General features: G+C 45.2%; 1 protein-coding gene across 2 annotated transcripts; it reads right to left on the bottom strand.

Moving 5' to 3' along the window:
• Positions 1-6,324: 6,324 nt before the first annotated feature.
• On the bottom strand, positions 6,325-20,457 carry LOC102460359 (uncharacterized). Of its 2 annotated transcripts, none has more exons than XM_006129152.5 (4): positions 20,121-20,457; positions 15,214-15,268; positions 10,144-10,356; positions 6,325-7,484 (listed from the first exon to the last, which is right to left on the bottom strand). In XM_006129152.5, exons 1-4 carry the CDS (start codon positions 20,166-20,168, stop codon positions 7,117-7,119), a joined length of 684 nt encoding a protein of 227 aa, XP_006129214.3. In that variant the 5' UTR covers positions 20,169-20,457; the 3' UTR covers positions 6,325-7,116. The 2 variants fall into 2 exon arrangements, with proteins under 2 accessions (XP_006129214.3, XP_006129215.3); XM_006129153.5 differs by having other exon boundaries at positions 10,144-10,353.
• Positions 20,458-22,885: the final 2,428 nt, after the last annotated feature.

The following is a 22,885-nucleotide window of genomic DNA, read 5'->3' as shown; positions in this document are numbered from 1 at the left end:
GGCCCTTTAGGGTTGCCTCCTATGCTTGCCCCAGCCCTTCATGACTGCCTCCTATGCAGCACTGGGCCTCTGGCCATGTAGCCTGGGTTTGTCCTGCCTGAGTCTCCCTAGTCCTGCCCTCCTCCAGGGAACCTCCTTCTTCCCTAGCCATCAGGTCTTAACTGCTCTCTCCTCCAGAGCATCAGGCAGGTTGCTCCCTCTCCTCCCAGGAGCTGTTCTTATAGCCCTCATCTGGGCGCTCATCTGGGCTCTCCTTCCTCCAGCTCCTTGGCCCCTTAAAGGGCCAGGGCAGGGCAACACCCTGCCACAGTGGGACACAAAGGTGGGGAAGTGAAGAGTGTGGCGCATGAGCATGTACAGATGACTTTTTGGTGCGGTTCGAAAGAAGACCGGCTGCAATGTGTGCAGTCCGCTCAGGTGGCGTGGGGAGAGGAGGCTGGGAAGTCACATGAGGCTGAGGGCCAATGGAGAAATCCAGAGGGCCAGGGATGTGAGCTGTGCGGGGTGTCTCTCAAACACTATCCAGTCCAGAACTTAATTCCAATTCTCCTAAGCTGGCAGCTATAATGTGGGGAGGGACTGGTGACCTGAGGGAAACTGTTTTGGAAAGTAAAGTAAATAGCTCAAAACCCAGGACTTTCCAGCAAAATTACAATGCATAGGACTCTTCTTCATGAGTTCTCTAGCAGTCTGAGACTATCAACTATATTAGGTCATAAGCTTTTGTGGGTGAAATCCACTTCATCAGACCAGTTGGAGTAGAAATTACAAAATCCAGGCTACCTATAACAGCAACAGCAGTTATCTGCCAATTATAGGACCGGTGTTAATGAAGCTAATTAAGTCAGCTACATTTACACTGGTCCTACACCTGACAGGTGCTTCTGCTGTTATATATACCCTGGATTCTGTGATTTCCTTTCCAACTCATCTGATGAAGTAGGTTTCACGCACGAAAGCTCATAACCTAACATAGTTGTTAGTCTGTGCATTTAAAAACAACGAGTAGTCCTATGGCACCGTTGAGACTAACACAGCGACCCCTCTAAGATTTCTTGTCGAGGTTTCGTCCCCCTCCCCCACATACACACATACACATTTTACTCCGCTTATTCCCCTCACCTGTTTTTCCCATACTAGCTTTTTCTCAGGGTAGTGAATTTTGGAAACCTCCCATCACAGTGACCTACAAATGAGGGTGGGGTACATCACATGCTTCTGGCTTCTTTGCCACATTTAGCTGCAACCTTTCCAGCCTGCTGCAATTTACAGACTCTGGCTCGGCAGCCTTGCCAAGTAACAAGTTGCTGGCCTGTGATCTCCAGGGCGGATGGCTGTTAGAAGGAAGCACATCCACTCTCCATGTGTAGGAAAGCAGAGCCTGGAAAAGCTTGTGTGTGAAGACAGGGTAAAAGTGGAGGATTTTTTATAGCAGAAACCCTGCCCCGTTGATGACTAATTAGACTGAGTGGGGGCCAGCTTCTTTAATGATGCTAATTAGGGATCTAAAGGTTTGTGAGCGATGCACTTTTTTTCTAGAAAGATGGAGCCGCGAGAGAGGCCTCACCCCCTCAGACTCAAAATCCCCAGGACATGAGGGTGTAACCGCTGATGTGAAAGAGGGAAAGGGGCAGGATTCAGCAGGGATTTTGAATGGTTTTATTTTTGCAGCAGCCTTAGGTCTCCCAGGTTTTGGCCAAGAGCAGAAAGACAAGACTACGGTGACAAAGACGGCCACACTCCTCACCTGAGCAGATGTAGTGAGGACTAGGTAGCACGGAAGGTTTCCATTCTGGCTTTGCAGGCCTCAGAGGTTTCATTTGTGTATATGACAGATTTTTCAGCCCTTACCCAAACTGAATTGAATCTGCGGAAGTTGTCTAATCACAAAAGCCTATCTATCCCGGACATGTGCAGAGCCCCTATAACCAACACATCTGAGTACCTCACAATTGCTAATGTATTTGTCCTCCCAAAATCCCTGTGAAGTGTTATTACCACCACTTCACAGTAAGGAACTGAAACACACATAGGAAAACTGAATTGTCTGAGGTCACACACAATGCCTTGAAGAGCAGAAGGTTGACACAGGTGTACTTAGCCCCTTGGCTAGCTCTCTAACCACTAGGCTAGCCTTTTTCCACAGGCAGAGCATAGGGTTCACACAGGTGTACTCAGCCCCTGGCTAGCACTGTAACCATTAGGCCAGCCTTCTTCTTGCTCTTTCATCTGATATATTTCAGGACAAATGGGCAGGGACTCCACTCGTGTCATGGTGCAGATTGTACAACTCCTAAATACATGAAAAACAACCCTACTCGTTTGACTTCAAAGGGACCTCTTGTAACCATAGTTACTAGAGCTAGGTGAAAAACGACAGTTCTGTTTCATGACAACTTTCAAGGTTTCAAAATCAATTTTTTTTGTTCTGTCTGGGAACAAAAATAAAATCTTTTTAAGGTTTTCACGGAGTGACATTGTGTCAAATCATAAGTTTTCAGATCAAAAAGGCCAGACTTTTTCTCTCTTTTTCTCTCTCTCCTCCTCTCTCATTCACCGTGGATTTAAGAAACTGCCCCATCAAAACGGTAATACAAACTGATACATTTACACACCCAATTCTGGTGTGGGGGAAAAGAAACATTTTTTAGAAAAAAAAATGGTAGAAAAGTTTACACTTGGTTGAAATCTGGCCTGTTGTATGTCTTAGATTCAAAGAAACAAAATGGAGCGCCCTCCTTTTCTGGACATGTCAGGGGAGGAATGCTGGTGGGTTCCAAAATGTACATTTCCAAAGAGTCTTAAACATGTCTGAGTGCATTGGGCTGAATTAACCGCAGACATTATGAGGTTTGTGGTGTGTCTGAGTGTAACAATAGCACTAGAATCCTATATGAGAATTCCCGGACACATAAGACTAATATAGTCCATATATTTCATGAAATGTTCTATTCAGTCACCCAGCTCTTATTAAAAATGCCTGGTATGGGAAAATGCATCTGAAATAGAGCATCAGAATGCAGAAGAATTTTCACCAAAACTAACAGTACTAATTATTTTGTGTTTATTGCTATGTCTATTTTATTGAATGGCTCAGACGGTATGTAGAAGACATTTTCCTCCACTGTTGGCTAATACACTCGCCCATCTTCTAACCAGGGACGGCCAATGGTTGAATGCAACACAGCCCTAGCAGACAACATAGTGTGATCAGTGCTCTCGCATGCTGATAATCAATGAATGCAGGATTTGCTGGTGTGCAGCGTCTGTGTTATTCTCCTTCATGGGGAGCAGTGACAGGCCACAGAGAACTCACGGCTCCAAGAAAGCAAATCCAGAAGGTGAGCTTTGTGAGCCACTGACAAGCAAAAATGCCCATTTGTTTGAAAAATGCATGCCTGTGAGGCTATTAAGGGCATATATTGCTGTTTTCAAGATGTTCCCGGCAGAGCAGCAGGAAACAGCTGTGGCCATGCACTTTCTTCCCAAATTCCTTCCACAACAAAATGAAAAGAACTAGAGAGAGAAAGTTTTTTGAGTTTGGCCTAGAAGTGGAGGCTGCATGCCCCGTCTGATGTGAAAACAGGAGCACTCGCTTGCACTGAGGTTCAAGAAAATAATAATAAGAGCAATCAGCATTTCTCTGCTTGGTTGCGGTGTGTTTGTGCAAAGCCAGTGTCTCGCAAAGGGGCATCCTGAAACTCCAAAAAGGAAACATCTGAAGAGCTTGGATTGCTGGCAGGGTGGAGTCTGAGGGATGTTTACAAAGAGAGGGTCACCTCTGAGGGACGAAAGAACCTTCCAGAAGGCTGCCCCAGTGAGGACGTGAGGAGCTGAGGCATGAAAGGATGTTTAAGGCCATGGCAAGTCTCTTGAGACTCTCAGAGGTGTTTTGGGGAGTGAGCAGTAGCAAATAAAAAAAAAATTCAAACCCCAGAGTGGGGTCCATAACAACCCAGAGGTTGAGCTGCCTTGACATGATTTGTGGAGCTCTACCAGGCAGGATAGGGCATCACTGGTAGTTTCTAGTTTCTTCATCGTCTCTTAAAAGTGTGACACATCCAATGAGTTTTTCAACGTCCAGCACTTACAAAACCATCCTGCTCTCCCCCAGACACACAGTCCCTTCTCCAAAGAGCCCTGTTTTAATGACAGGCCTCCTGGTCTAACGTGTTACATAAAAATGAAATGTTTCTGACCTCCCTTTGCTGTCAGGCTCAGCTGAATGTGTATGAGACACTTCAGCTGTCATCCAGTTGCTCTTGAAAGGCTAGCCTCACCCCGAACTGTCCCCTTCATCTCACGACAAGCAGCCAGTATTTGCAGGTTTCCCTGTTTCCCTTCTTTGTTCCCCATTGTTGGAGCTCATTGAGTGCAATCGTAGAAGAGGAGGCTTAATAGTGCTGCCAATAATCTGACATATTGCCAAGAGATTGCGTCTTGCAATGCCCTTCGCACCTGGCCTTCAACACATGCATCCATGCCGTCCCGATCTGGAGTCCCTCAGCACCATTTTCCTGATGTTTTTCGATCCCCACACATCTGTGTTATGACAGATGGCACCTCCTTAAACCGGGACTCTTTAGTCTGGCAACATCCGTGGTTCCGTAGGACCATGGATGTTCCCGGACAAGAGAGCCCCGGGCAGGAGGGCCAGGAGTTGAGAGCCTGGCGCAGCCTGGGGAGGTGGTATTAGTGGTACTGCAGTGGCCTGAGCCTGGTCAGGGCCGCAGAAGCCTGAGCGGGGCTGTGGCAGAAACGCCAGGGCCATGGGCGCTTGGCAGTCGGGCTGCCTGGTACCTGATGGGGGCCACGGCAGCTTGGCTGGGGCCACCTGCCACCTGGAAGTGGGGTCAGAGCCACGTGCTGGCCACCAGAGGGCTGGTGCTGTGGCAGTCTGATTGGGACTGCATGCTGCCTGGCAGCGGGGTTGGGGTCGTAGCAACCTGTACAGCAGTGGGGCCAGAACTGTGGCCAGCCAGCAAGCAGCCTGGCTGGGGCTGAAGAGGAGTGAGGAGGGTCAGAGGACTGAGGGACCAGTAGCAAGGAACCGCCCCTGGTCTGGCAAATTCCCTCATTCGTCAGGTCCTGAGGGTACCAGACCAGGGAGTTTCTAACCTGTACACCTCACACAAAAAGAGCAGCACTCCTGAAGCCCTATTCTTGCCAATTTTTCAGCTCAAGTTAAGGACCCATCTATAACAACTCTTGTGATCCCAGTGTTGGGGCCCTGTGCCGCTACATCATAATATCAATTTGCAACACGCCCATGCTATTTTAGCAATGTGCTGCTAGCCTCCAAACGGGGGAACACGTGCACTTTTGGGAAGTTCAAGAGCTGAGGGAGGAGGAGACACAGCAACTAGTAGCAAAGGAAATATGTGTCTTTAATTTCAGAGGATTATCTGTAGCAATGTCAAGTATATCGCTGTATCATCAATGAGTACATCTGGCCCTTAACCTGGATGCCTGGTTTTACCACACTTGCCGTGTTTTAGGTTGGAGAGGCAGTCTAGTTTGACCTAGAAAATAAGGGTGGGTATTCCACTGGATTCTAGTACAAACTGTAACAGACAGGGGCTACGTCTAGACTGGCATGATTTTCCGCAAATGCTTTTAACAGAAAAGTTTTTCCGTTAAAAGCATTTGCGGAAAAGAGCGTCTAGATTGGCACGGATGCTTTTGCGCAAAAGCATTTCTGGAAAAGGGCTTTTGCCCGAACAGGAGCAGCATAGTATTTGCGGAAGAACACTGACAATCTTACATTAGATCGTCAGTGTTCTTGCGCAAATTCAAGTGGCCAGTGTAGACAACTGCTTTTGCGGAAAAACTTGCCAGTCTAGATGCAGCCAGGCTGTCTCAGACAAGTCACGGACATTCTCTGGACTAGTTCTGGTTGCTTTGCATTAGCAAAGCAGCTGGAAAGTTGACTTAATTGGCTACTCCAGAATTCACCTTGCCCACAGTGGAATCTAGGGGTACGTCTACACTACATGCTTCTACGATGTAGATTTGTTTATTCAGCAAAGGTAAATGAAGCCGCGATTTAAATGATCGCGGCTTCATTTACATTTACATGGCTGCCGCGCTGAACCGACAAACAGCTGATCAGCTGTTTGTCGGCTCGCCGCTAGTCTGGGCGTTCCCCCTGTCGACGTCAAAGCCCTTTGTCAGCATCCCCGGTAAACCTCATTCCACGAGGAATAACAGGGCTGCCGACAAAGGGCTTTGATGTCGACAGGGGGAACGTCCAGACTAGCGGCGAGCTGACAAACAGCTGATCAGCTGTTTGTCGGTTCAGCGCGGCAGCCATGTAAATGTAAATGAAGCCGCGATCATTTAAATCGCGGCTTCATTTACCTTTGCCTACAACCCTAATCTACATGCCTCTGCCGACAGAGGCATGTAGTGTAGACAGCCTAGGAGTGGCCTCCAGACAGAAAGATGGAGTAGGGGTTGAAACCCTGCATTAGAACTCAGGTGGTGGCAGTGCTATATTAAAGAGAGGAGGTACTTTCCGTCCATCTGTGATTTTCCAAATGGAAGTCAATAGCTCTCTGAAGACAAATCCTTGTGTCCTGGCTAGGGTTCCTTGACTGAATAGAACAAATTGGGGGAGGTGTAGGTTGGATATTAGGAAAAACTATTTCCCTAGTGGTGGTGGTGAAGCACTGGAATGAATTACCTAGGGGTGGGATGGAATCTCTATCCCTAGAGGGTTTTAAGTCCCTTCTTGATAATGCCTGGCTGGGATGATTTAGTTGGGACTGGTCCTGCTTTTAGCAGGGGGTTGGACTCGATGACCTCCTGTGGTTTCTTCCAACCCTTGGATTCTATGTCTCTCTGAAACGGAACACCTCTTACATCTGACGAAGTGGGCTGCAGCTCACAAAAGCTTATGCCAAAATGAATTGGTTAGTCTTTAAGGTGCCATAGGAATCCGCATTGGTTGTAATACCCAGGGCTACCCATAAGCTCTTTGCTGAGTGGATATTTGTTGTCCGCACAATGTCTTCACTACCGGTGTGTCCTCTAACTCATCATTATGTATACAATACTCAGGGGGAAAAAAGGCAGGGCATCAACTCCAGTTCTCTCCTTATTTCTTGTGCCCCATTACAGGGTCAGGCCAGCTAACTGGGCCATTTCCTTCATCACTTTGCTGGCATCTTCTCCATACTGCTTTGCGAGTGCTTTGGCCACGCTTACTTTCTGGAAATTCTCTCTCAGATTAACGTTTAGCCGCACTTGGTCCAGGTACTCTGGGTTTGCAGCTTTCACTGTCTCCTCCAGTTGCTTCTGACTCTGAAGCACAGAGAGGACCATTTCCTGGAGTTTCATTTCTGTAGCAATGACGCGCTTTGTGGCGTGATTTAGCTCCCCAACCTGCCGCTGGGCCTGCTCCAGTTTTTCAGGTACTTCTTTTTCTTCTGCAACAAGTGAAAATGTATAGCCCTCCATCTGCACCTGTGCCTTGCAGGTTCCTAAAAGACAAAACAATGGGTATCTGGTGATTTAGCTCGTTCTGGTTTAGGGCCAAGAAAGATACCTAAATGCTTTTGTCTCTGGATACCTAAACCTTTGGTGCAATTGAGCTATTCACAGTGACTGACTGTGAAAGGAATGCCATGAAATTAGGTTCCTTCCAACTTCCTTATTGGTGGTTCTGTTGTGTGTGCGTGTGTCGTACAATAGAGATTAAATGCTATATATTAGCCAAGCTCCTCCATGCTACTTACTTAAACACACGTGGACCAATTCATCCATAGTACAAATGCATTCATGTTTCCTTTAAGGCTGTCACTGGAGTTGCACCAGAGTAAACTGATCCCTAATCTTCTATCCTCTCCCTGCCATTCATTCAGTGAAAACCATCCGGTGTTGGGTGAGTCTTTATAAAAAGCATATTGAAAATCTGCTCTAATCTTCCATGAGATGCATCATTGTTTTTATTATTATTGTCTTCACAAACACACGGAACTTTTAGCGCCACATGGGAGTTGTTGCGATTTCTTTTTTCTTTTATGCTGCCAAGGCTAACATTACATAGGAAGGGTTGGATTAGCTGCCAGGTGAAGAGTTATTGCACAAGGCAGCCACATCGAAAGAGCAGAAGAGAACTTGAGACAGATGTGTAGGATCACTCAACCTGGTTAGAAAAACTGTATTCCTCTGCAGTACAGAACCAAGCTAGACACATGGCAGGTAGAAAAGGGTATCCCGAAACCTTAACAGCTTGATTGTACATAACAATAAGAAACCCGGAAGTAGCTTTTCAAGGATTAGCAAATCAATCATACGATTTTGTTAAATAACTGGGACGTTTAAAACCTGGCAGGATCAGTTGGGTAAGGCTTGCCCTATCAATGGGAGATTTGGATGCAGTCTCACTCCTGGATTTCCTGAGGACAGCAGGAACAAGAAGCAGTGTAAATGCAACCCCACTCATCAGTGATGTGACTCATATCCCAGAGCAATGACCCTTCTCCCGCCAGTCCTCTGAAACCTTGCGGAAGGCTGAAATCAGACTAGGTGCAGGGTTCTTATTTCATGGTCTCAAGTTGTGGTGGGATAGGTCCAGGTTGGATATTAGAAAAACTATTTCACTAGGAGGGCGGTGAAGCACTGGAATGGGTTACCTAGGGAAGTAGTGGAGTCTCCATCCTTAGAAATTTTTAAGTCTTGGCTTGACAAAGCCCTGGCTGGGTTGATTTAGTTGGGATTGGTCCTGCCTAGGGCAGGGGGCCGGACTTGATGACGTTCTAAGGTCTCTTTCAGCTCTATGGTTCTATGTTCTATGATTCATGCACAGCAGTTCTCTATGTTCCTTCCAGCCCCTAAGTAATAGAGCCCTCTTGTCTGATGTAAAACTTGTTGTGAGGGGGGAAAGTGAAGGTAACCATGGTCTGACACACAGCTATGGAGAGCTAATCTGTATTACAGGTTGAAAATCGCTCATCTACCACCTTCGGGACCCGACCAGTGCTGAACCAGAGAATTTGCCAAACCACAGGTGGTCAATATTGTCTAGCAGCATTACCAACCCTTCCACTGTTTACTGGACTCTGAGAAGACATTTAGGGGTAAATTAGAGCTAAATTACAGCAGAGAACACTGAGCACCAGGACTGGTGGCTTTAAGCAAACTTTAGGGGACCGTGGGAAACTTGGCCACACCCATGGTACGTGGACATCCAGCTAACTAAAATCATGCCGGACCACAGATGCTGCCGGTCTAGAGAGGTTCAACCTGTAATACTCTTATTAATCTCTTCTGCTATCCTGTAAAATATAGAATCTTCATGGCTTAGCTTCCTTGTAGCCATGCAGGCTCGACAGATTACCTACAGAGCCCAACCAATGCTGTGCCTGCCTCAACTTGTAAAGGGTACTGTTAAATCCATCTGAGCATTTGGTCCTCACCATTTTACCATTAGCTTCAATTCACTCTTAGGGCTTGTCTATACTGCTACATTTTTTTCACCCAAAACTGCCTTTTCGCGACAAAACAGTGAGAGAGTTTACACAGCAATGTGATTTTTGTCAAGAAAAACAGCCAGTTTTGGCAACAAATAACTTCCATTCCTGCAAGACACTTTTGTCTTTTCCACTCCCTTTATTTTCAACAGAGCCAGTGTGGAATGTGCTGTTTGTTTTGTCTAGAGAACTAGCTTCTGCCAGTATCCCACAATGCCTGTCCTGATGGCTGTGCTCAGTGTTTTGTCATCTCTGCTGCCCTGCAGACACGTGCCCCTCCCTTTTCAAAGCTCCAGGAAGTAGCTGACAACTAAGCAAGCTCCTCCATTTGGGGTACAAACAAAGAAAACAGAACATCAGGCAGATAGTTGCTGCAGGGGGAGGGCTGGAGAGACAGCTTTGCTGCTTTGACATTCTTCAGCACAGACTGTTCCCAGGGCCATGAGGAAATCCCAAGAAGCACAGGGATCAGCTCTGCTTTCCCATAATACTGCACTGTGGGATGCCTACCCATAGTGCTTTGATCTATCTGTCGATAGGATGCTTGCAATGTGGCCATGAAATGTCACAATGGGAGGCAGAAAAACTGGTTTGACTGATTTTAACTTTTGCATGCTGTCACCAAACCTTCCCAGTGCAGACATAGCCTTAGTGTTTCTCCACTTACCATACTTCTGCTTTATATGCTCGATACAGGTTGTGAGACTACTTGTGGGAGCACATCCAGAGTCTTCTTTCAGCCTTTGGATGGCTTCTTTCATGGCCCAGTGATCCCCATGTTGCTTGTTGAAAGTTTCAGCGATATCTGAAAACAGCGTGTCAATCTCGAGCACATTCACCAGTTTCATGGTGAGGTTCCCCTCCTTACTGAAGACATCTGCTAAGATTAAAGACCCACAGGAATGTTGAGTGCTAGCAAAATAATCAAGTGGGAAAGGAAAAATGGCAGGCATGAAATATACAGACGTCTCTTACCAGCCATGATCAGTTACAAAATCTTAGTAATATTTGGTGGCCCTCTTAATACCTCTGGTTAGAGCTGGACTTCTGTCTATCTACTTTGGTGCTTATTGGCAGGGCTTTACAAACCGCTGATTCTACTCGCCCGTGGTGAGTAGATTTCAGCCGGTCTCTCCGTGCGCCCCATTCACCGGTGTGTGCCGATGGATTGATGGATCTACGGTTGTGGAAGGTTGTGGAATCTCCATCTCTGGAGGTATTTAAGAGTAGGTGAGATAAATGTCTATCAGGGATGGTCTAAACAGTATTTGGTCCTGCCATGAGGGCAGGGGACTGGACTCGATGACCTCTCAAGGTCCCTTCCAGTCCTAGTATTCTATGATTCTATCCTCCATTAATATATCTAGCTCTTTCTTGAACCCTGTTAAAGTCCTGGCCTTCAAAACATTCTCTGGCAAGGAGTTCCACAGGTTGACCTTACATTGCGTGAAGTAGCACTTCCTTTTGTTTGTTTTTAACCTGCTGCCCATAAATTTCATGTGGTGACCCCTAGTTCTTATGTTATGGGAACAAGTATAATAACTTTTCCTTATTCACATTCGCCATATCAGTCATGATTTTATAGACCTCTATCACATCCCTCTTTAGTCCCCGCTTTTCTAAGATGAAAAGTCCTATCTTTTATCTTTAAGATCATTAATCTCTCTTCCTTAATCTCTCTTCCATTCCAAGCCCCTCATCATTTTTGTTGCCCTTTTCTGAACTTTTTCAGCATAAGTTTAATTTTCAAAATGAATTTGGCACGTCAGGCAGGTAAGTACCATTGAATGTCAAAGGCTCTAAGTCATTTCTTTAAATATGTGACTGATCACTCAGGCTACGTCTAGGCTGCAGGCTTCTTTTGGAAGAAGCTTTTTTCATAAGAGAGCATCTGAAAAAACTTCTTCCAAAAGAAAGTGTCCACCCTGCAAAAGTGCATCGAAAAAACAATCTGCTTTTTCAAAAGAGAGCATCCAGACTGAATGGACACTCTCTCACATGTAAGCTATGATTGCTACGGATGGAACGGCCACCAGGGCACCTGAGCTTTTTCCTCTTCTTCTGAAAGAATTCCCTCTTCCCTGTCCACACTCGCCTTTTTGCAAAAGAGCTCTTTCGCAAACAGGCTTCTCCCTCATAGAATGAGGATTACCAATGCTGGAAGAACCTCTGTTCTTTCAATTTTCTTGCAGAAGAATGCAATTGCAGTGTGGACGTTCCTCAAGTTTTGTCAGAAAACCGGCTGTTTTTCTGACAAAACTCAGTAATGTAGATACATCCTCAGTCTTTGAAAACTTTACCCTAAGTGACTTGCCCAAGGCCATGAAAGAAATTGAGGAGATAACTGAAATGAGATCTCCTGAGCACTACTGCCCTTCTTTTCCAGTCCTTTACTTAGAAAGTTTTGATCAATAGATCCAATTTTAGGGTAGGAAGGTTGGCCTCCTGGTTAATAAATCAGACTGAAACTTTTTGGCAATCTCAGCTCCATTTCCATCTTAACCACACGCTTCCTGTGAGACCGTGGGCAAAGGACAAATGGAGCGATGATTGGAAATAAAGAGATGGAATTAAACACCGACATATGCAAAGCACAAGGGAGCCAACAGCCATGCCAGGCCCTGGGGCAAATTGGGGGAGGGCAGCTTTGCACTCCCAAAAGGGGCAGGGCCAGGGGCACTCAGCCCATGGTGCTTCTAAGAGCACCCCATGTCATCTTCCCCCCAGCCCTTAGAGCCACCCTGAGTGTTCTGAGTGGGCATTCCGGTGGCAATTTAAAGGACCCGAGACTCCAGGTGCCACTGCTGCTACTGTGGTAGTGGCAGCCCCACGCCCTTTATAATCATGCGCGCCAGAGCAGGTGTCCCCTTTACTCTCAGTCCCAACCCCTCCGACCCCCATCGGCAGGCCTAGCAAAGTACTACACTTAGGGAAAGAACATAAGAACGGCCGTACTGGGTCGGACCAAAGGTCCATCTAGCCCAGTATCCTGTCTACCGACAGTGGCCAGCACCAGGTGCCCCAGAGAGGGTGGACCGAAGACAACGATCAAGCAATTTGTCTCCTGCCATCCCTCTCCAGCCTCTGACAGACAGAGGCCAAGGACACCATTTTATCCCCTGGCTAATAGCCTTTTATGGACCTAACCTCCATGAAATTATCTAGCTTCTCTTTAAACTCTATTATAGTCCCAGCCTTCACAGCCTCCTCTGGCAAGGAGTTCCACAGGTTGACTACACGCTGTGTGAAGAAGAACTTTCTTTTATTAGTTTTAAACCTGCTCCCCATTAATTTCATTTGGTGAAAGAAATGGACAAATAATAAAAACTCGGGAGGAGAACATAAAAAAATATTAATATCTACCAATCATGACCTAGGAGGAAAAACTGATAAACGAGGGTTTGTTTGGTCTATAGAAGACGGGGTGGGGTGGACATTATAACAATCTTCAAGTAAAAATTTATTATAAAGAGGAGGAGGATACATTGTTCTCCTTAGGCATTGAGGCTAGATCAAGAAGCAATAGGCTTATACTGCAGAAACGATGGTTTAGGTTGGACATTAAGAACAACTTCCTGACAGGCTAGTTAAGCACTGGTACAAAAATGACTTGGGAAAGCCATGAAATCTGTCTCTGGAGGTTTTTGAGAACAGGTTAGGTGTTAATATTTAGTCTTGGCTCAGTGGAGGGGACTGGACTAAAGTCCTTTGGAGGTTCCTTCCAGTCTTACGCTGCCGCGCTTCTACAATTTAATCAACTCTTTGCCTCACGTTCCCATATGTAAACTGAAGATAACACTTCCTCGCCTTCTCAGGGTGTTGGCAGGATAAAATCCTTTAATGATTGTGAGAAATCTTCCTCACTAAGCAAATGTTTCTTATTCTTTGCAACATAATATGTAATGGAATATGTAGGCTGAGAATCTCAACTCCACTTAGAGGATTTGGCTGTCCAGTTCCTTTTCATGGGAATTTGTGAGCCAAATCCCTTAGATGGGGGGGAAAAAAACACAGTTGAGAAAAAAAAAAAAAAACAGTGGAGCCCTAATTAAAAGTTGAGGTATCTAACTGAAAATCATACCAATGGTTCCATGACAACACACTTAGACCACTAGTTTGTTTTACAAACCTGCAGAAAATCTAATTGCATCTCCCGAGCGCAATGGAACACATGATCCATTTGCTAGTAATATTTCTAACAAATGTCACAGAGACTTTTTTTCAAAGAAGGAAAACTCTAGTCAGATTTTATTCCCCAAAACTAGGTTTCAGTGTGCTTTTTTTGCTGCCAGATTAATGCTGAGTGGTTATTGAAAAGTGTCTTAGTTCTATAAAAAAGAAAGAAAACACTTTTCTTCCACAAAAAGGAAAACTAAAAGTGCAAATAATCGGTTTGTAACAAAACACAAGGTCAAAATCTGCTCTTGAAAATATTAGGAAAAACCCAGAGTTACTCCACTGAACTCCATGGGATTTCATTGGGTTCAACTAAGAGCAGAAAATGGCTATTTATCTACTTGCAGATAGATCTCTTATTTACTAATTGTATCTGTCTGAAGCAAATACCCATTTGGCCCATTCCTATTTTTGATATTGTAGAAAAGAGACCCAAGAAACCGTGAAACCAGTAATAAATACCAATTTGGTAGCTCACTATATATTTCTCAGGGATCCCGTTTCTAGGGCTGGATTTTTTACACAAAATGGAGTTTTCAATAAGACAAAACACTGATGGCAAGTCTCTGCTTTCTACAAAAACTGCTGAGCTTTTTTCAACTCCCCTACCCCCCGCCAAAAAAAATACTAATGACCAAAAACTCAAAACACTGATTTTTTAGTTGAAAACTTATCTGATGCTCGAATAGGTTGAACCACTCTAGTTCGGCACTCTTTGCTCTAGCAACATCTGTGGTCCGGCTTGATTTGATTAGCTGGGTGTCTACTTATCCTGCATGTAGCCCAGTTTCCTGCGGTCAATTAAAATTTGTTTACAGCCTCCAGTCCCGGCTCTCAATGTTCTGAACTATTATTTAGCTCTAATTTACCCCTTTTAAGAGCCCAGTAAGGAGTGTTGGTAATTCTGCTAGTCAATATTGACCTCCCATGGTTTGGCAAATTCTCTTCTTTGGCACCGGTCACATTCCAAGGGTGCTGGAGGAGAGAGGTTCAGCATGTAGAACTGTCACAGTTTGCCACTTGCTTTCCCTTCATAATTACTGCAATGTCAATCACCATAGCTTCTGAGCGATTTCAATAGTCCATTGAGTATATGCAAATTGCCCTTGTGTACTTTGTCAGTTATTTTCTACCTCTTTCAATTCTCTTCCAGTTTCAACTCAATTTGGTGTTCCTCACTTCCTGTCCTACACTGGTGAATTCTACCTCCAATGCGGTGTGGATTCCTATACATGTTTGGCAGTTTAGGTTTCTTTTGCCTCAAAAGAGCTATATAAAGGTAAGACCATTGGACATGCCCTTTAATACCACGTATTTACAATCTTGGGGGTGGTGGCAGTGGTCTGCTTTGTTATGTTTTTGTTTCTCTTGGTTGCCCAAATTGGGAGCCTGAGAATATGTGCATGTGTGTGTGTGTGCCCACGCATATGTGTACACTGGTATATATGCTTTCAGCAATGAAATGTTTTTGGGTGAGTACCAGAACATACTAATTATCACTTCAACCACCATCTGAAAAGAGAAAAAATAAAACTTCCAAGGAAAATAGTTAAAATCTTACCACCGCCAATGTCTCGCCGGGGTTGTTTTGGACACTGTGCAGTCAGAGCTTCCCTCTGTTAAAGAGAAAGAAAGTTAGTAAGTCTTATGCAAGGCCTTTAAATGGAGTGGGCAATGAATTTTGTTTATACAAAATCAGGGCTGATGTCTTCACCTACGATTAGTAGTCATGAGGAAGATTCCAACTGAACTTGCTGTTATTTCAAAGTATAGCTCCAAATAATGGAAGCCTTTTCAGTAGGACCACAGATGTTTCAAGGTGGTCAACAAAAGGTGATGCTATGAGCCCCTTCACTGGTGTTGAACAATGCCCTTTACATTAAGAGAAGTCCCATTGAAACCAGCAGGGACTAGGGGTCACCAAATGAAATTATTAGCAGGTTTAAAACAAACAAAAGAAAGTACAGGCAGTCCCCGGGTTACGTACAAGATAGGGATTGTAGGTTTGTTCTTAAGTTGAATTTGTATGTAAGTCGGAACTAGCATCCAGATTCAGCCGCTGCTGAAACTGACCAGCGGCTGACTACAGGAAGCCCGTGGCAGAGTTGCTCTGCCCCAGGCTTCCTGGAATCAGCCGCTGATCAGTTTCAACAGCGGCTGAATTTGGACGCCTGGGACAGAGCAGCTGGGGCGCTGCCGGGTAGGTCCCCACAGCGCCGCACCTCAGCGCTGCGGGGACCAACCTGGCAGCACCCCAGCTGCTCTACCCCAGGTGTCCCCAAGTCAGCTGATGCTGAAACTGATCAGCGGCTGATTCCGGGGCAGAGCAACTCTGCCTCAGGCTTCCTGTAGTCAGCCGCTGGTCAGTTTCAGCAGCGGCTGACTTGGGGACACCTGGGGCAGAGCAGCTGGGGTGCTGCTGGGTTGGTCCAGTAGCACCGAGGAGCGGCGCTGCGGGACCAACCCGGCAGCGCCCCAACTGCTCTACCCCAGGCGTCATCGGCAAGAAAAGCTAGATAACTTCATAGAGGTTAGGTCCATCATTGGCTATTAGCTAGGGTGGATAGAAACTGTCTTCCGCCAGTGGCCAATGCTAGGTGTCCCCAGAGGGAATGAACAGAACAGGTAATCTTCAAGTGATCTGTCCCATCACCCATTCCCAACTTTTGACCAACAGAGGCTAGGGATGCCATTTCTACCCACCCTGGCTAATAGCCATTGATGGACCTAACCTCTATGAATTTATCTAGCTCTTTTTTGAACCTTGTTAAAGTCATAGCCTTCACCACATCCTTTGGCAAGGAGTTCCACAGGTTGACTGTGCATTGTGTGAAGAAGTACTTTCTTTTGTTTGTTTTAAACCTGCTAATAATTTTATTTGGTGACCCCTAGTTCTTATGTTACGGGAACAAGTAAATAACTTTTCCTTATTCACGTTCTCCACACCAGTCATGATTTTATATCATATCTATCATATCCCCTCTTAGTCTCTTCTTTTCTCAGCTGAAAAGTCCCAGGCTTTGTACTCATTGTTGATTAAATTTGTATCTATACTAATACAGGAGAGGGCTGCTAAGAACCCAAAGAAAATTGAAAACAGTTTATTGTTAAATAAGTCAAGTACGGATTGCCTCATTTTCTCTCTCTGAGAAGACCCTTATTTTGTGTAAATTATGATATAGCTTGGACAATTTACACCATCTGAGATCCTGCCCTTGAGTATTTATTTGCAAGCTGGTACCAAGAATGCTTTTCTCAATCTTAGCTATTTTATAAAAAAAAAATAGGTGTCTGAATTCTTACAACCAACCTAAGTAGTTGCTATTAAGAATTGTTTAGGAGTGCTCTGAATTTTCACATCTATCCGTTGCTAGAAGGAAAGAAATTTTCTCATTTTTAGCATCCATTATATGTTCTGGAATTACCACCAGAAGTTGACTATTATCAGACTACTACACTGTTCATGATCCACAGTGCCAAATACACCCTCCAACAACTCCCAACCAAGACTTGGGACAAGAGACTGGAAAAACAATTTGCCAGTGAGCACATTGAGTGTTTAAAAACATTTAAACCAGAAAAATAAGAGTAAAAAAACTTTGGGTACGTCATTTCACCTATATCTGTCCCTCAATTTTCTCATGAATAAAATGAGGACACTGTTTCGGACCTACCTCATAATAGGAATCATATGGCTCAAGTAATTATGTTTGCAAAGTTTTCTAAAAAGTAGAGATTAAAATGGCTGGGAAAACACAAACATTTTACAACACAAACATTTCCTGTTGTTTCTTTTCTTTTTTCTTTTTTTCCACCACAATTCAAAACATAGAAGCAGTTGTTTCTCAGAATTCTGACATTCAAACAATTTCAGTCTTCTCTTCTTCGGATCAAAGAACTGCATGATGGCAGTGTATTAAAGCAGTGGCTTTCAAAGTGCGGGTCACAGCCTAGTACTGGGTCGTGGAATGCCAAGCATTGTGTCTTTTTGCTGTAAGGTAACTAGGTGACTAGTGGAGTTGCTAGGGAGGCTTCCTGCCTGTCCTGGCACCACGGACCACACTGCACCCAAGAAGTGGCCAGCAACTGGTCCAGCTCCTAGGTGGGGGGCCATGAAGCTCCACATACTACCCTCCCCATGAGCACTGGCTCCACACTCCCATTGGCTGGTTCCCAGCCAATAGAAGCTGGAAAGGACAGTGCCTGTGTGTCAGGCTTGCGCTCCTCTGCCTAGGACCAAGACCGGCCACTGGCTGCTTCCAAGGCACAGCCTGGTCTGATGTGCCAGGACAGGCGGGAAATTGCCTTAGAATCCCCGCTGCTCTGCCGACTGGGAGTGGCTGCAGGTAAACCCATGCCCAATCCAGCGTACCAATCCCCTTTCCCAGCCCTAAGTCTCCCCTGCACCCCAAACCCTTCATTAACAGCCCCACCCCAGAGCCTACACGCTAGTCAAAAGATAGAATTATGTTGGGTCATGAGCATCAACAACATTCTCAGGACCCAGGTGAAGAAAAAAAAAAGTTTGAAAACCTCTGTATTAGAGAGCTGATGATCATCAACAATACCAGTCACTTATGCTGGGCTGGAAAAGCTGCTAAGAAGCTGCACCAATTTTGTAAGTATATTTTGAAATGAACAAATCAGAAAAATAAGTGACTATTGAAGGAGGGTACCATTTGGGGCCTGTTATTCCTTGGCACATGAATGCGAAAATTTGCTATTTAAATGAGAGAAGTTAAGAAAAACCAACCATTAAAGATGGAAGGTGTCACGTCACAGGGCAAGGGCCCAACGGTTGTGGATTCACTTCAAGACAGAGTCAATTAGGGATAGATAGTTGCTTTCATTGATCTCACTACGTCCCTACTATTACAGGCTTAATACTGCCAGATGGTTACCCAGCTACTGCAAAGTAATACACCAATCAGCATAGGCAAAGCAATGCATATAAGAGTAACGGGCACTGGGAAATGCTTACGCCCGTTTCGTCCTGCAGGGAGTCCTCACACCCGGCCTCAGTGGACGTGACTCCAGCTAGGGGGATTCAGGGCACCCTTCGAGGTCTAGGTTCCGTTGAGACTCACAGAGGGGTGGGATCCCCAGTGAGCTTATACTACAGGGCTATGTCTATACTGCAGGCTTCTTGCACAAGAACCATTTTGCACAAGAGTTCTTGGCATGGCTTAAAGCTGATAAAACCCAGCTGCTGTTTGGGCTTGCAGGATCCCAGGCTATGCTAAGCTGGGTACAGCAGGGATGGAAACTTCCATACCAGGCCTGCTAAGCTGCAGGAACCACATATGATTTTATGTGACAGAGGGATATTTTATTTTATTTTATTTTATTTTATTTTATTTTATTTTATTTTATTTTATATAGTGGCAGGATCTACACGCCCTATTCATGGACCAGGATCCCCGTTGTACTAGATGCTCCACAAACACACAACAAAAAGAAGCTCCCAGCCTGAAAGAGCTTACAAGTGTCCAGAAAATAAATACAACCTTTTTACAACGTAATATACCAAACAACAAAATATTGTTAAATACTGGTAAATATGCATATCTGGAGTAATTTGCTGTATGCCCCGGCTCTTATTTATGGCCAGACTGGCACCTTGCAATCTGCCCTGAGTAAGGTACAGCACACAGCGAGGCAGCCTGGGAGCAAAGCGGGCACCAGATTGTCACTGCGTACTTCACCCAATACATGGCAATAACCATGGGGAGGCGGAGCCAGCACTGTACCCAAGCCCTGCCCACTTGTGCACAGAGTGGCAGCTTCCCACGGTCTTCCACCCACGTGTTACGACCTGTGATGAGACTAGCCACTGGAGGGGAGAAACGGGTCGCCATAAGTCACCTTAAATCCCTGCATGGACCCATGCACCAGTTCACAAATTCTACCCTTAATATGTATCTATGGGATTAATTGCACCTACATTTCCCGTTCTCTCTCCCTTTCTCTGTGCAGTGAATTCTGTTTGTTAGCCATGCTCTGCCTATACACAGCAGGGGTGGGCAAATACAGGCCTGTGGGCCAGATCCGGTCCACCAGGGTTAGTCCCTGGCTGGCCCCCACACCGCCGTATTCACCTGCGTCTCTGCAGGTATGAGGGTTCACAGCTCCTATTGGCCACGGATCACTGTTCTCAGCCAGTGGACGCTACAATTGCCCATACCTGCAGAATTGCAGGTAAATACAGCAGCAGCACAGCGGCCTATCAGGGGCTAACCCTGCTGAACCCCTCCCATTTTATTGCCCACACCTGATATGCAGCAACCTCTTTCTTGCCCTAAAATGCTGAACCAGGATCCTGAGTTTCCAGTGTTACCGGTTTGCTTGATTCATGCCACCGGGCTCATTCATAACTCTCTTCCCACCTTGCTCCTTCCCAGCCCTGCTGTCCCAAGTGCTCTGCACTCACAGACATTCTTGCACATAGCAGGGTCACTGCTCTCTTACCTCTCCTGAAGTAGCTGAGAAACAGTGGCAACAGCAGAAGAAGTCCATGCTTATCTAATAAACAACAAAGGCAGCAGCTGAAGTTCACCAGCTGGCAGTAGGCCCTTTCCCAGCCTGCACGTACCACTAGCTATCCTGGAAAACAACACACAATTGGGACCCAAGTAAAGTCAGTTTTAGTGGCATTGCAGATGCAGGGAATTTTGGAGCGAGACCACTGTTCCGCCTGGAGATTCCTTGCCACAGGTTCTTTCTTTCTGCATTTTCCCCTTCAGCGAGGTTTTGGTCTCTGACAACTCAGCCTCGCTCCTTCTGCAAACAAACTGTGCATTGTTAATTGCGCTGTATTGGAAGAACTTACTTCCTCTCAGCAATTGCTCTCAGAACATACCATTCTTTCCCTTTGGGTGGGGGAATGACAGAAAATGGCATATTCCAGGAAACAAGAGGCCAGCAGTTGAGATTACATGGATACTAAAGGCCAGGGTGCTACCTTGGTGCACCTGGAGTAACACCTCATTCCAAAAGCAGTCCCGTTGATGAAAATGGGACTGTTTCCAGAGTGAGGTCTTGTATAGCGTGAGTAAAGGTAGCAAACTCCAGCAGAGAGAGAGAGACAAGAAGATTGCAATAAATATGTGGTCACCTCAGATCTTCACAATTGTCTTTATGCAGCACAACGTGTCTGCTCTGAACTTCATGGTCATACCAGAGAGAAAACTCTCACCCAAAGCTCAGAAATCATAAATTTAAACGGCTAAAAAAAAAGGGGGACTCTCTAATGGCTTTGAGCAGTATAGGCTACATGACAAACACGTCTGATTACACCCAGTAGAGGGGAGTAGTGCACATCAGTCCAGTCAAAACCTACTCCCTTTAGACAAAATGTATCCCTGAGCATCTGAGTTTCATGGATCTCGCTCCTGGGACACTAAGGGTATGTCTAGACTACATGGCTCCATAGATGGAGTCATGTAGATGAGGTTTCTAGACATAGGGAAATGAAGCGGTGATTTAAATAATCAAGGTCCCCTCCATTCATTTACATCAAAATGGCTGCCGCGCTGTGCCGATCAGCTGTTTGGTGGCACAGCATGGTAGTCCGGATTCCATGAGGCATAACGAGGCAGTCGACAAGGGCTTCCCTTGTCGACTACGGAGCGTCCAGACTACCGCGCTGTGCCGCCAAACAGCTGATCGGCACAGCGTGGCAGCCATTTTGATGTAAATGAAGCGGCGATTATTTAAATTGCCACTTCATTTCCCTATGTCTCAGTAGAATTTTGCAGCCACAGCAGGGTTAGAACACAGACTTTGCTTCACAAACCAACACAAGAGATGGGTGCCTTTTTGTTTGCTTAAGGAGAATCTTCTATAGGGCCTATGAAACACAGTTGAGCTATTCAGTTTCTATTCAGTAAAGAAGAGTGGCATTCTCTCATAGCAACTAGCTCATTACATCCCTGTAAAATTAAAATCTAAACATTGAATAGCAACGTCAGATTTCCCAGTTATTGAGGCAAATAGAAATTAACACTCTAAATTGTTTATTATTAACCACAATGCCCTGGACAGATGTTTGTTTCTCAAATTCTCCCCTTTTTTTCTGAACCCATTATGGCATCTTTCTCCTCTCTCCTTCTTGTGCTTTCAACCATGAATCCCAAATAATAGTCATATTTGTGTTCAGACCTAATTCTTGTGGCTAGTTCACTTGCTCATATAAAATGGAGCAATTAATTTACTGCAGACTCACCACAGTAGTTTTATTCATCCCAACTTTAATGCTACTATGAAATAGGCCCCAGAGATGTAATATCATCTTAACAAAACTGTCCTGAAGACAGAAAGCTGAGAATCGGGGGAGACATTAACGTAAACAATAAACCTTGACTATGCTTCTGAGTTAATATTTTTTTTGCTATAAAACAATAGGCAATAGCTAAAGACCACACAATATGCTCCAGGTGAAGAAACCACATTGTAAATAGATATGAAGAAGGACAGCGATAAAAACTAGATGGTGCTTGGTCCTGCCGTGAGGGCAGGGGACTGGACTTGATGACCTCTCGAAGTCCCTTCCAGCGCTAGTATTCTGTGATTCTATGATTCTGTGAACTAGCCTCTGACAAATCCGAGATTATACCTACTAATGTTACAACAAAGAATTTGGAGCATCCCATTAGTTTAATCCTAGCTTGTGAATAGTTTGGGTAAATCTAACTTTATGTGAAACAAGATCTTTGCATAGAGTTCCATGTCCAACAGTCAGGGATCGCCAAGTTATTTGTAGACGCTTGGATACGTTGATGGATGTAGCACAAGCACTAGAATAGAACAGAGTTTAATACAATTAGCGGAGCAGCGAAAGGTGGAAACCCTGGCTACAAGAACCAGTTGCTAGGACACAGGTAGAAGGATGAAGCTTTCTGCTTCCCTGAAGTCATGGAGACAGAGACCAAGATCTGGGAGCCTATCACCAGAGTTCTGTGGTGTATGTGATTTGCTTTTTAGTGTCTTATGATCGTCTCCAAAACCAAAAGTTAGCATCTTAATCACTGTGAGTTTTCTGCTCATAGTGTTACGGAGGGAAGATTCACACAGAAACCCACAGTCAGGACAATCTTATAAATCTGAAATGAGGGCCAGGTTCGCTGAAGTTTGTCAGAACAGAAGCTTTTGGCGCATCTGGACTGAGTTTTACATTGCCTTGGACTGGATTTTCATTCAAGCGAGGTTGATTTATGGTTTCAGGGAGAAACCCC

This window comes from Pelodiscus sinensis, chromosome 20 (assembly GCF_052426305.1).
Source record: "Pelodiscus sinensis isolate ZL-2025 chromosome 20, ASM5242630v1, whole genome shotgun sequence".
Lineage (NCBI taxonomy): Eukaryota > Metazoa > Chordata > Testudines > Trionychidae > Pelodiscus > Pelodiscus sinensis.
The sequence above is the reverse complement of the archived record's forward strand: the minus strand, read 5'-3'. Positions and strand labels throughout refer to the sequence as shown.

Bases quoted from the DNA above. Each gene is read 5' to 3' on its own strand.
- LOC102460359 (XM_006129152.5), bottom strand. From the start codon at position 20,168: ATGGACTTCTTCTGCTGTTGCCACTGTTTCTCAGCTACTTCAGGAGAG. The intron at 10,357-15,213 runs GTAAGATTTTAA...CTTTAATCTTAG, and splicing joins CCGGCGAGACATTGGCGGTG to CAGATGTCTTCAGTAAGGAG. The intron at 7,485-10,143 runs GTAAGTGGAGAA...TTTGTCTTTTAG, and splicing joins GCATATAAAGCAGAAGTATG to GAACCTGCAAGGCACAGGTG.